This window comes from Phocoena sinus, chromosome 1, assembly GCF_008692025.1.
Source record: "Phocoena sinus isolate mPhoSin1 chromosome 1, mPhoSin1.pri, whole genome shotgun sequence".
Classification (NCBI taxonomy): domain Eukaryota; kingdom Metazoa; phylum Chordata; class Mammalia; order Artiodactyla; family Phocoenidae; genus Phocoena; species Phocoena sinus.
This window is the reverse complement of record NC_045763.1, coordinates 138743607-138758131: the sequence shown is the minus strand read 5'-3', so window position 1 is coordinate 138758131 and position 14525 is coordinate 138743607. Positions and strand designations below refer to the sequence as shown.

At 37.9% G+C, this 14525-nt stretch overlaps 1 protein-coding gene across 1 annotated transcript in view; it reads left to right on the top strand.

The window, feature by feature from the left end:
* The window catches only part of SHCBP1L (SHC binding and spindle associated 1 like), a 46312-nt gene that overhangs the window by 27100 nt on the left and 4687 nt on the right, over positions 1-14525 (top strand). Inside the window, exon 7 of the mRNA XM_032607634.1 lies at positions 13424-13577. Coding sequence (XP_032463525.1) covers positions 13424-13577 — 154 coding nt within the window. The remainder of the gene's footprint in view (positions 1-13423; positions 13578-14525) is intronic.

Here is a 14525-nt window from a genome sequence, read left to right as displayed (position 1 = left end):
TCAATTTCATTACTTGTGATTGGTCTGTTCATATTTTCTATTTCTTCCTGGTTCAATCTTGGAAGGTTATACCTTTCTAAGAATTTGTCCATTTCTTCCAGGTTGTCCATTTTGTTGGCATAGAGTTGCTTGTAGTAGTCTCTTAGGATGCTTTGTATTTCTGAGGTGTCTCTTGTAACGTCTCCTTTTTCATTTCTAATTTTATTGATTTGAGTCCTCTCCCTCTTTTTCTTGATGAGTCTGGCTAAAGGTTTATCAATTTTGTTTATCTTCTCAAAGAGCCAGCTTTTAGTTTTATTGATCTTTGCTATTGTGTTCTTTGTTTCTATTTCATTTATTTCTGCTCTGATCTTTATGATTTCTTTCCTTCTGCTAACTTTGGGTTTTGTTTGTTCTTCTTTCTCTCGTTGCTTTAGGTGTAAGTTTAGATTGTTTATTTGAGATTTTTCATGTTTCTTGAGATAGGCTTGTATAGCTCTAAACTTCCCTCTTAGAACTGCTTTTGCTGCATCCCATAGGTTTTGGATTGTTGTGTTTTCATTGTCATTTGTCTCTAGGTATTTTTTGATTTCTTCTTTGATTTCTTCAGTGATCTCTTGGTTACTTAGTAACGTATTGTTTAGCCTCCACGTGTTTGTGTTTCTTTCGGTTTTTTTCCCCTGTAATTGATTTCTAATCTCATAGCGTTGTGGTCAGAAAAGATGTTTGATATGCTTTCGATTTTCTTAATTTACTGAGGCTTCATTTGTGACCCAGGATGTGATCTATCCTGGAGAATGTTCCGTGCACACTTGAGAAGAAAGTGTAATCTGCTGTTTTTGGATGGAATGTCCTATAAATATCAATTAAATCTATCTGGTCTATTGTGTCATTTAAAGCTTCTGTTTCCTTATTTATTTTCATTTTGGGTGATCTGTCCATTGGTGTAAGTGAGGTGTTAAAGTCTCCCACTATTATTGTGTTACTGTTGATTTCCTCTTTTATAGCTGTTAGCAGTTGCCTTATGTATTGAGGTGCTCCTATGTTGGGTGCATATATATGTATAATTGTTATTTCTTCTTCTTGGATTGATCCCTTGATCATTATGTAGTGTCCTTCCTTGTCTCTTGTAACATTCTTTATTTTAAAGTCTATTTTATCTGATATGACTATAGCTATTCCAGCTTTCTTTCGATTTCCATTTGCATGGAATATCTTTTTCCATCCCCTCACTTTCAGTCTGTATGTGTCCCTAGGTCTGAAGTGGGTCTCTTGTAGACAGCATATAGATGGGTCTTGTTTTTGTATCCATTCAGCAAGCCTGTGTCTTTTGGTTGGGGCATTTAATCCATTCACGTTTAAGGTAATTATCGATATGTATGTTCCTATGACCACTCTATTAATTGTTTTGGGTTTGTTCTTGTAGGTCCTTTTTTTCTCTTGTGTTTCCCACCTAGAGACGTTCCTTTAGCATTTGTTGTAGAGCTAGTTTGGTGGTGCTGAATTCTCTTAGCTTTTGCTTGTCTGTAAAGCTTTTGATTTCTCCATCGAATCTGAATGAGATCCTTGCCGGGTATAGTAATCTTGGTTGTAGCTTCTTCCCTTTCATCACTTTAAGTATATCATGCCATTCCCTTCTGGCTTGTAGAGTTTCTGCTGAGAAATCAGCTTTTATCCTTATGGGAGTTCCTTTGTATGTTATTTGTCGTTTTTCCCTTGCTGCTTTCAATAATTTTGCTTTGTCTTTAATTTTTCCCAATTTGATTACTATGTGTCTCGATGTGTTTCTCCTTGGGTTTATCTTGCCTGGGACTCACTGTGCTTCCTGGACTTGGGTGGCTATTTCCTTTCCCATGTTAGGGAAGTTAATTTTTTTTTTTTTTTTGTGGTACACAGGCCTCTCACCATTGTGGCCTCTCCTGCCGCGAAGCACAGGCTCTGGACGCACAGGCTCCAGATGCGCAGGCTCAGTGGCCATGGCTCACAGGTCTAGCTGATCCGCAGCATGTGGGATCTTCCCAGACTGGGGCACGAACCCGCGTCCCCTGCATCGGCAGGCGGACTCTCAACCACTGCGCCACCAGGGAAGCCCCCCATGTTAGGGAAGTTTTCGACTATAATCTCTTCAAATATTTTCTCTGGTCCTTTCTCTCTCTCTTCTTCTTCTGGGACCCCTATAACGCAAATGTTGTTGCATTTAATGTTGTCCCAGAGGTCTCTTAGGCTGTCTTCATTTCTTTTCATTCTTTTTTCTTTATTCTGTTCTGCAGCAGTGAATTCCATCATTCTGTCTTTCACTTATCTGTTCTTCTGCCTCAGTTATTCTGCTATTGATTCCTTCTAGTGTAGTTTTCATTTCAGTTATTGTATTATTCATCTCTGTTTGTTTGTTCTTTGATTCTTCTAGGTCTTTGTTAAACATTTCTTGCATCTTCTCAATCTCTGCCTCCATTCTTTTTCTGAGGTCCTGGATCATCTTCACTATCATTATTCTGAATTCTTTTTCTGGAAGGTTGCCTATCTCCACTTCATTTAGTTGTTTTTCTGGTGTTTTATCTTGTTGCTTCATCTGGTACATAGCCCTCTGCCTTTTCGTCTTGTCTGTCTTTCTGTGAATGTGGTTTGTTCCGCAGGCTGCAGGATTGTAGTTCTTCTTGCTTCTGCTGTCTGCCCTCTGGTGGATAAGGCTATCTTAAGAGGCTTGTGTAAGTTTCCTGGTGGGAGGGACTGGTGGTGGGTAGAGCTGACTGTTGCTCTGGTGGGCAGAGCTCAGTAAAACTTTAATCCACTTGACTGTTGATGGGTGGGGCTGGGTTCCCTCCCTGTTGGTTTTTTGGCCTGAGGCGACCCAGCACTAGAGGCTACAGGCTCTTTGATGGGACTAATGGCGGACTCCGGGAGGGCTCATGCCAAGGAGTACTTCCCAGAACTTCTGTTGCCAGTGTCCTTGTCCCCACCGTGAGCCACAGCCACCCCCCACCTCTGCAGGTGACCCTCCAACACTAGCAGGTAGGTCTGGTTCAGTCTCCCCTGGGGTCACTGCTCCTTCCCCTGGGTCCTGATGTGCACACTACTTTGTGTGTGCCCTCCAAGAGTGGAGTCTCTGTTTTCCCCAGTCCTGTCAAATCAATTCCCACTAGGCTTCAAAGTCTGATTGTCTAGGAATTCCTCCTCCTGTTGCCAGACCCTCAGGTTGGGAAGCCTGACATGGGGCTCAGAACCTTCACTCCAGTGGGTGGACTTCTGTGGTATGTGTTCTCCAGCCTGTGAGTCACCCACCCAGCAGTTATGGGATTTGATTTTACTGTGATTGCGCCCCTCCTACCGTCTCATTGTGGCTTCTCCTTTGTCTTTGGATGTGGGGTATCTTTTTTGGTGAGTTCCAGTGTCTTCCTGTCGATGACTGTCCAGCAGCTAGTTGTGATTTTGGTGTTCTCACAAGAGGGAGTGAGAGCACATCCTTCTACTCTGCCATGGTGTGTTTCCTTGACCTGAACTCATTAATTTTTTTTAACTTATTAATTAATCCCATCCCTAGTCCTCCTGTATTCTCTATTGAATTAATGTCCTAAATATCCTTCCAGTCAACTACATATGTTAAACCATACATGTTTAACTTTTTAAAGAACCACTAAACTGTTTTCCACAGCAGCTGAACCATTTTACATTCCCACCAGCAATGTTTGAGGGTTCTGATTTCTCCACATCTTTATCAACACTTATCTGTCTCTTTCATTAAAGTCATCCTAGTGGTATATGAAGTGGTATCTCATTGTGATTTTGATTTTCATTTCGTCTTTTCATGTGCTTGTTGGCCATTTGTATCTCTGGTTTGGAGAGATATCTCTTCCAAGTCCTATGCCCATTTTTTTTTTTTTTTTTTTTTTTTTTTAGTTTTTTGGGTTTTTTTGTTTTGTTTTTTTGCGGTATGCGGGCCTCTCACTGCTGTGGCCTCTCCCGCTGCGGAGCACAGGCCCCGGACGCGCAGGCCCAGCGGCCATGGCTCACGGGCCCAGCCGCTCCGCACGGCATGTGGGATCTTCCCAGACCGGGGCACGAACCCGCGTCCCCTGCATCGGCAGGAGGACTCTCAACCACTGCGCCACCAGGGAAGCCCCTATGCCCATTTTTGATTGGGTTGTTTTTTTGTTACTGATTATGAATTTCTTGTATATTCTGGATACTAGATTCATATTAGATGTATGTTTATGTATGTTTTCTCCCATTTCATAGTTGCCTGTTCACTTTCTTAATAATGTTCTTTGATGCACAGACGTTTTAAAGTTTGGTGAAGTTCAGTTTATCTATTTCTTTTACTCATGCTTTTGGTATCATACCAAAGAATCCACTGCCAAATCCAAGGTCATAAAAATTTAACCTTATGTTTTCTCTTAAGAGTTTTGGCTCTTATATTTAGGTCATTGATCCATTTTGAGTTAATTTTTGTATATGGTGTGAGTGAGGAGTCCAATTCTATTTCTTTGCATGTAGATATCCCGTTGTCCCAACACCATTGTTGAAGAGACTGTTTTTTCCTTCACTGAATAGTCTTGGCACCCTTGTTGAAAATCAGTTGGCCTTGGCTGTATGGGTTTATTTCTGGGCTTTCAGTTCTGTTTCAGATACTGTCTATCCTTATGACAGTATCACACAGTTCAATTACCATAGCTTTGTAGTAAGTTTTGAAGTCAGAGGTGTGAGTTCTCCAAATTTTTTCAGTACTGTCTTGGATATTCAGGGTCCCTTGCAATTCCATATAAATTTGAGGATAAGATCTTCCGTTTCTTCTAAAAAGGCTATTGGAATTTTGACAGGAATTACATTGAATCTGTAGATCAATTAGGGTATTATTGCCATCTTGGCAATATGAAAAGCTTCCAATCCATAAACATGGAGACTTCCAATTTACTTAGGCATTCTTTAATTTCTTTCAGCAAAGTTTTGTAGTTTTTACATAAAGGCTTTCACCTTATATGTATGTAAAAAATTATTCCTAGATATTTTATTATTTTGGATGCTCTTGTAAATAGAATTATTTCCTTAATTTTCTTTTCAGATTGTTCATTGCTGGTATATAGAAACAAAACTGACTGGTGTGTTGATCTTGTGTCCTGCAACTTTCCTGAATTTAATAGCTATCATACTTTTTTGGTGAATTCTTTTGGGATTTTCTATGTATATGATATGTAGAATCAGGTTGTCTGCAAACAGAAATAGTTTTACTTCTTCCTTTCCAGTCTAGATGCCTTTTATTTATTTTTACCTAGTTGCTCAGGCTAGAACTTCTTCTGGCTAGTACAGTGTTGAATAGCAGTGGTAAAAATGGGTGTCTTTGTTTTGTTCCTGATTGTAGGGAAGTGTTACAGGATGAACTGTGTCTCTCCATAATTCATATGTTGAAGTCTTAATCCCCATACCTCAAAATATAACTACATGTATTTGGAGATGGGTATTTAAAGAAATGATTAAGTTAAAATGAAGTCCTTATGGTGGGTCCTAACGCAAACTGCCTGATGTCCTTATAAGAAGACAAAATTTGGACACACAGAGAGGTACCAGGGTGCACGTGCACAGAGGGACAACCACGTGAAGAGGAAGCAAGAGGGTGGCCACGTGCAAGCCAAGGAGAGAGGTCTCAAAAGAAACCACACTTACTGACACCTTGATCTAGGATTTGCAGCCTCCAGAACTGTGAGAAAATAAATTTCTGTTGTTTAGCTAAATTTGTGGTATTTTGTTACCCTAGGAAACTAATACAGGGAGAAAGTTTTCAGTCTTTTATGATTATGATGTTAACTGTGAGCTTTTCGTAAATTACATTTATTGTGTTGAGGAAGTTCCCCTCTATTCCTAATTTTTGAGTGGTTTTTATAATGAAAAGGTATTGGATTTTGTCAAATGCTTTTTTTTTTTTTTTTTTTTTTTTTTTTTGGTACACGGGCCTCTCACTGCTGTGGCCTCTCCCGTTGCAGAGCACAGGACAGGCTCCGGACGCGCAGGCTCAGCGGCCATGGCTCACGGGCCCAGCCACTCCGCGGCATGTGGGATCTCCCCGGACTGGGGCACGAACCCATGTCCCCTGCATCGGCAGGCGGGCTCTCAACCACTGCGCCACCAGGGAAGCCCTCAAATGCTTTTTATACATCAACTGAGATGATCCTGTAGTTTCTTTCCCCCTTTTATTTTATTAATGTAGCATTGATTGATTTTTATATGTTAAACTACCCCTGAATTCCTGGGATAAATCCCACTTGGTCATAGTGTATAACTCTTAAAATACTGTTGGTTTGGCTTGCTAGAATATGTTGAGCATTTCTGCATTTATATTCATAAGCAAAATTGGTCTGTAGTTTTCTTCTGGTTTCTTTGGCTTTGTTATCAGAGGATGCTGGTGTCATAGAAGGAGTTAGGAGTTGTTCTCTCCTGTTTTTGGAAGAATTGGAGAGAAGAATTGGTGTTAATTCTTTAAATGTTTTGTAGTAGTTACTAATGGAGCCATCTGGTCCTAGATTTTTCTTTGTTGGGAGGTTTTTGATTACTGATTCAATCTCTTTACTTGTTCTAGGTCTGTTCAGATTTTCTATTTCTTTTTGACTCAGTTTTGGTAATTTGTATATTTCTAGAAATTTGTACACTTCATTTTGTTGTTCATTTTGTTGGAGCATTTGTTGGTGTACATTTGTTCACAATATTCTCTTATAATCCTTTTTATTTCTAGAAGTTCAGTAGTAGTGTCTCCACTTTCATTTCTGATGTTATTTTTTGCCTTCTCCCTTTTTTCTTAGTTTAGCTAAAGGTTTGTCAATTTCATAGATCATTTCAAAGAATCAAATTTTGATTTCATTAATTCTATTGTTTTTCTGTTCTCCATTTATCTCTGCTCTAATCTTTATTATTTTCTTTCTTCTGCTGACTTTGGATTTAGTTTGTTCTTCTTTTTCTAGTTCCATAAGATATAAAGTTAGGTTACTGATTTGAGATCTTTCTTTTTTTTAATTTATTTATTTTATTTTTGGCTGCATTGGGTCTTCATTGCTGCGCGCAGGCTTTCTCTAGTTGTGGTGAGCGGGGGCTGCTCTTCGTTGCGGTGCACGGGCTTCTCATTGCCGTGGCTTCTCTTGCTGCAGAGCATGCGCTCTAGGCATGAGGCCTTCAGTAGTTGTGGCACACGGGCTCAGTAGTTGTGGCTCACAGGCTGTAGAGCGCAGGCTCAGCAGCTGTGGTGCACGGGCCTAGTTGGTCCGCGGCATGTGGGATCTTCCCAGACCAGGGCTCGAACCTGTGTCCACTGCATTGGCAGGTGGATTCCCAACCACTGCACCAACAGGGAAGTCCCCAAGATCTTTCTTTTTTGTTTGTTTGTTTCTTGCGGTATGTGGGCCTCTCACCGTTGTGGCCTACTCCCGCTGCAGAGCACAGGCTCCAGACGTGCAGGCTCAGCGGCCATGGCTCACGGGCCCAGCCGCTCCGCAGCACGTGGGATCCTCCCGGACCGGGGCACGAACCCGTGTCCCCTGCCTCGGCAGGCGGACTCTCAACCACTGCGCCACCAGGGAAGCCCCAAGATCTTTCTTTTTTAATGTAAGCATTTATAACTATAAATTTCACTCTGAACTCCACTCTGAGCATCCCAGAAGTTTTGGTACGTTGTGATTTTGTTTTCATTCACCTCATTTTCTCATTTTTTCTTTGGGTTTTCTTTGACCCATTTGTTGTTTAAGAATGTTGTTTAATTTCCACATATTTGTGAATTTTCCAGTTTTTCCTGCTGTTATTCATTTCTAAATCAATTCCATTGTGGTCAGAGAGGATACATTTATTGAAATTTGTTTTGTAGCTTATCATATGGTATATCCTGGAGAATGTTCCATGTGCAATTAAGAAGAATATGTATTCTTCTGTATAGAGTTCTGTGTGTATTAGGTCTAGCTGAATTACAGTGTTGTTCAAATCCTGTTTCCTTATTGATCTTCTGTAGATGTACTAGTCATTATTGCAAATGGAGTATGGAAGTCTTCAACTATTATATTATTGTAGAACTGTCTAGTTCTCCCCTCAGCTCTGCCAGTGTTTGCTTCATATATTCTGGAGCCTCATTGTTTCCTGTATACGTGCTTATTATATCTTCTTGATGAATAAATCCTTTTTGGTCAATATATAATGTCCTTCTTTGTCTCTGGTAAAAAGTTTTGACTTAAAGTCTATTTTGTTTAATATTAGTATAGTCACTGCAGTTCTCTTCTGGTTACTGTTTGTATGGAATGTTTTTTTCTATCCTTTTACTATTAATTTATTTGTGTCTTTGGACCTAAAGTGAGTCCCTTGTAGACATTATATAATTGGATCATGTTTATCCATTCTACCAGTCTCTGTCTTTTAATTGGTGATCTTAATCTATTTACATTTGAAGTGATTACTGATAAGAAAGGACTTCTGCCATTTGCCATTTGATTTCTGTATGTCATATTCTTTTGTATTTGATGAGTTTTTTCTAGTGTTTTGTTTGACTCATTCCTCATTTCCTTTCTGTATATTTTTAGTTATCATCTTAGTGGTTACCATGGAGATTACAATTAACATTCTAAATTTATAACAATCTAGTCTGGATTGATACCAACTTAGCTTCAATAGCACACAAACACTCTGTTCTTTTACAGCTCCATTCCTACTTTATGTTGCTGTTGTCACAAATTACATCTTTATACATCGTCTGCCCATTAACATGGATTTATAACTGTTTCATGCATTGCTCTTTTAAATCATACAGGAAACAAAGAAAAGGAGTTACAAACAAAGATTATAATAATACTGGCTTTATATTTACCCATGTATTTGCTGCCTTTGCTGGAGTTACTGCTTCATATGGCTTTGAGTTACTAACTAGTGTTCTTTTCCTTCAGTCTGAAGGACTCCCTTTAGCACAGGGAAGATCCAGCCTTTGTTTATCTGGGAATGTCTTAAGTTTTTCTTTATTTTGAAGGATAGTTTTGCCAGATATAGAATTCTTGGTTGATAGTGTTTTTTTCCCCCCTTTCAGCACTTTAAATATGTCATCTCATTGGTTTCTGGCTTCCATGGTTTCTGATGAGAAATCATGTTAATCTTATTGCCAGTCCTTTGTTCATATTGAATTGCTTCTCTCTTGCTGCTTTCAAGATTCTCTGTTTTGGCTTTCAACAGTTTGATTATAATGTATGTTGGTGTGGATCCCTTTGTATTTATTCTGCATCCATTAAACTTCTTGGATGTGTTGATTCACATCTTTCAACAGATTTGGAAAGTTTCCAACCATTATTTTTTCAAATATTCTTTCTGCTCTTTTCTTTCTCTCTTCTTCTGGGATTCCCATAATATCGGTGTTCTTGATGGGATACCACTGGTCCTTTCGACTTTGTTCATTTTTCTTCCTGCTCCTTAGATTCAATAATTGCAATTGTCCTATCTTCAAGTTTGTTATTCTTCTGCCAGCTTAGACCTGATATTGAACCTCTCTAGTGAGGTTTTCATTTCAACTATTGTACTTTTTGTACTTTTACTGGACAGCTATAGAATTTCTATTTGGTTCAATTTTATAAGTTTTATCCCTTTATGGATATTCTCTATTTATTCATCTGTTGTTCTCTTGGTTTCCTTTAATTATTTATCCATGGTTTCCTTGAGCTCTTTGAGGCTATTTAAGACAATTGATTTAAAGTTTTGTCTGGTAAGTCCAAAGTCTTTTCTGGACTTCCTCAGAGATGGTTTCTGTCAATTTCTTTTTTTTTTTTTTTTCCTGTGAATGGGCCATAGCTTCCTGTTTCTTTGTATGTCTTATAATTTTTGTTGAAAACTGGGTATTTTTAATATTATAATGTGGTAACTCTGGAAATTGGATTCTACCCCATCCCCAGGGTTTGCTGTACTGGTTGTTTAGGACTGCAGTTGTCCATATGTTTAGTGAATTTTCCAAACTGTTTTTGCAAAGGCTGTATTCTTTTTTGTGTGTGGCTGCTGAAGTCTCTGTTATCTCAGCAGTTAGTCAGTGACCTGACAGAAATTTCCCTAAACACCTGCAGCTAAAAAGAAAAACAAAACCAAAAAACTCCTTGTCTTTGCAGATTAGCTCTGAGCTGAGGCACTCCTTCAAACTAAGCCAGGCTGCCTACAACTCTGCCTTAGTTTTCACCTCCTGCTTGCACAGGGCCCAGTGACCAGCCAGAAGCACAAGCTTAAGGTCTTTACAGATCCCTTCTGAGTATGCATCCATCCCTGAGATTGTGCATTTTACTGTAGATTCCCCAGTATATAAGGTAGCTCTTATTTCCCCAAGAATCTTCCTCTTCAGCCTCCTCATTTGTAGGCTTTTCCTTGCCCTTCCTTCATCCTTTGTCCCAGGTAGCTTTGGGTAGAGCATGTCTTTAAATGCTTTCATCAGATGCTACTTATAAAGCTGCTCCATCCTGAGGGAGGTGAAACAAAGGTCAGTTTCTTTGCCAGTCCCTCTCCTGAGATATTGATCATCAGACAGGTCAAAATGCAGTCACAATTTTTTTGAGAATAAGGTCCCTATTTCCCCCACCCCTCACCCATCCCAGTGCCAGCAAGCCACATCAGAAATACGGGCTGTTGCTATTCACTCAACTGCTGCCAGTCTGGAGAATGGGATATGGTAGGCAAGTAAGTAAAGACACCAGAACACTTTCTTACTGAATTTTAACCACCTCTTCATCTAGCACTTCCTTGGCTGCTATGTTTAATTAGATTTCAGAGTTACAAAAAAACATTCTGTCATTTTTTGCCAATTTGTTTGCTTTAGAAGAAGAACTAATTCTTGGAGCTCTTTACTCCACTATTTCCAGGATGTCACCTCTTTCTTGTATCTTTCTCTCTGCTCGCTCCTTCCTGAATGCATTGAGAGATGCTCAGTTCTATCTTATCTTAAATAACAAAACAATATCTACCCTAAATACCACATCTTTGTCTCTTCCCTTGCAGAGCCAAACTTCTTGAAATATTTGGCTTCACTTGTCTTTACTTCTTTCCCATTCATGCCTCTACTCACTGTGATCTGGTTTCTGCCTCCAGAACACCAGTGAAAATGCTCTTGTGGTCATGTGGGACCAAGCTGTGGCTAAATGCAGTAGGGATTACCATCTCTTTTAATCTTTCAGCAGCATTTGACATGATCAACTACTTCCTCCTTTCATGACATCTTGATCTGATTTTCTTACCACCTCTTGGGCCACTCCTCCGTTTTCTTTATAATATCTTGTTTTTGCCTATCCTTTAAATGTTATTCCTCAGTGTTCCGTACAAGGGTGCTACCTTTTCCTTTTTATACATTCTTATGGCTAATCTCACCCATTCCCATGCTTGAATTATCATACAAGTAAACAATTCTAGGATCTTTATACCTTGTCAGATTTCAGTCCTGTATTCTAGATCCTTATATAGATGGTCTACCGGATATCTCTGAGTGACTCCACTGGTACCTCAAATTAACTGGCACCAAAATTAAACTCATTATCTTCCCCCATCAAACGTTTTTCTCATGTTTCCTGTTTCAGTGAGTAAGGCAAATATAAATGATGGGAATTCCCTGGCAGTCCAGTGGTTAGGACTCTGAGCTTCCACTGCAGGGGGCATGGGTTCGATCCTTGGTCAGGGAACAAATATCCTGCAAGCCGCACACATGGCATGGCCAAAAAAAAATTTTTTTTAATATATATATATAAATGAGATGTATTCTAGAGTTCTTCCAAAGTATTTACAGAGGTAGTCCTTGTAATGTCTGCTACAGAAGTATTTATAGAGTATGTAAGATGTAATACAAGCACAAATGACTGTATTGGTTTGCTGATTTAGTGAGGATTTTAAGAGTTTCATATATATATCTGGGAAAAAAATGTTCACTCCTGCTTATCAAAGAAAATTAAAATGAGGCAGTGAGCCTATTAAAATGGCAAATATTTTTATACATTTAAAAGATACCCCATGCTGATGAGCTTGCAGAAAAGTGAGTTCTCAGACCAAGTGTCAATTGGTTAAACTTTCTTGGAGGGTGGTTTAGCAATATGTATCCAAGAGGCTTAAAATGTTTTATACCTTTTGACTTAGTAATTCTCAATCTAGTTTATCCTAAAGAAATAACTAGAGATGTGCATAATTTATTTGTGGTTGTATTTTTGTAATATTGAAAAAAATTGTAAGCTATCTAAATGAGGGTAAGAAAATCATATTATGACACATCTGTATGATGTATTATGTAAATCATAAAAATTAGGCTTTGGAGACACAGACGTAGAGAACAAACATATGGACACCAAGAGGGTAAGGGGGTGGGTGGGATGAACTGGGAGATTGGGATTGACATATATACACTAATATGTATAAAATAGATAACTAATGAGAACCTGCTATGTAGCATGGGGAGCTCCACCTCAGTTCGCTGTACAGTAGAAACTAACACAACGTTGTAAAACAACTATACCCCCAATTAAAAAAAAAAAAATTTAGGCTTTGAAAAAATATTTAAAGACATGGGGAAATGTGATATAATGAAATGAGAAAAATCAGGATTCAAAACCATATGCATCTATGGTATGATATATTGGTATTATGAATAAATGAATATATGCATGGGAGAAAGACAAGGAAATATCTATATATTTTATTTAGGTTAAAATTTCCATTTTTGTTATGCTTTGTTTCATTTTGTTTTTTACAAAAAGTGCCTCTTATATAATAAGAAAAATGATATATGAATGATGATGCCATTTCTATTGGGATAAAAGAATAGGCATTTTTTCAGAGTATATTTTTAGTTACCAGATTTTATTTTTAAAGTTCCTCATTCTTCATGGCACTAATAATGAAGTTCTTTCCCCTTTCCTACTCCCAGTGCAAATTTCTGGTACTTTTTTGATTTTAGTTCTAGAATCTTTAATATATAAATTTTTGTTGGTTTACCAAAATTTTAGAGTCAGTTTGAGTTAAAACAAAGTAGTAGTTTCCAGTAGGAAAGAGATCTGGTGTCATCTAGATCTAAAACTTAGCTTCACCACCCACTAACTCTGTGTCCGTGGGCAAATCATTTACTCTCACAGAGTTTCAATTTCTTAACATTACAAGGGTATAATAATACTTTACCTCAAAGAACTGTTGTGAGGCTTAGGAGGTAATATGTAAAGGTCAAAATATGACTTCTGGCTGTATTTAATAGCTGTAAAATTACTAGTGATTGTAATCATTCACTAGTGAATGTAATTGTAATGAGAAAATCTCTTCATCATTCCTTAATTGATGGACTGATACTTTGAGCATTTAATGAACATAAATACCTAGAGTATTTACAGTGCACTACCTATATAAAGTAAGTCTTCGGGAAAAGCACACGTTACCAATGAGTTAACTGATTAAAATGACCTGTTTCAGTTTGACCTATTGTTTTACTTCTTTTTTTCAGGTGAAGGACTTATCTTCAGACACACTTCTCCAACAGCATGATGATTTGGATTTGGCTTTGGATAGTTGTTATAGTGGAGATACAGTAGTTATTTTTCCAGGAGAATATCAAGCTGTAAATCTTGCTTTATTGACTGATGACATCGTTATAAAGGGTTAGCAAGGCATCCTTTGCAATTTTTTAACAGCAATGTATGCTGGAGAATCTGTATTTTATAAACATGGTTAATCAGATTACTAGAAATTAGAACAGGGTTTTATGTTTCACAAAAATCCCTTATGTGCTTTTTACAATTAAGATTTTCTCACCTGTTCAGTAATATATTATCTGTACAGGTGACCTCGTTTGGACATACTGTACCAGAGCAAATCAATCAATGAGACTACTTTTTCCCCATGATAATGTAGCACTACAAGCAGAGATTCTAAATAAATACTCAAAATCAGGAAAAAAAATCAGTTCACAATATCTTCTATTAGCTCTATATTTTTACCTAAACTACTTTTTTCTCCTGTCTCCATAGCACTTCATAGCACTCTAGTAGGGAAAGCTAAATGTAAGGCTATATTAAAATATGCTCAGCATTTTCTCAAAAAGTTTAATTCACATGGAAACTCAAGAAGTAAAAAAGCAGAGTTTACTAAATTTCTTTTAGGTTCTGAACATATTTAGTGAACATATTTAATTTTGCCCTTTTACATTAAAGTAAGGTTATTCCCCTTGTCTAGCCAAAAGAAAAGACAGATGACTTAAACTTTGCTATCAATTCAAAAATTGAGCAAAATTTTCACTAGATTTTGATGACTGTAGTCAGTTATATTTTGCTGAACTATATGGGTAATAAGGATCATATTTGTAATTTTAAAAATTGGTAGTCTTCTTAAAGATCCAACCCATTTTTGGATTGATGTTAAATTTAGAAGATTGCTCAGACTACTCTAGAACAAAATTATGGATATGATTACATTAATCTTGTAACCTAATTCAAGTCTCTGCCAGTCTTTTTTGTTACGGTAATTTATAATGGTTTTGAAACCAGGTTTTGGTAAGATACTTTTTGTATCTTACACATTTTGTAGATGACTGCTCACTATATAATATA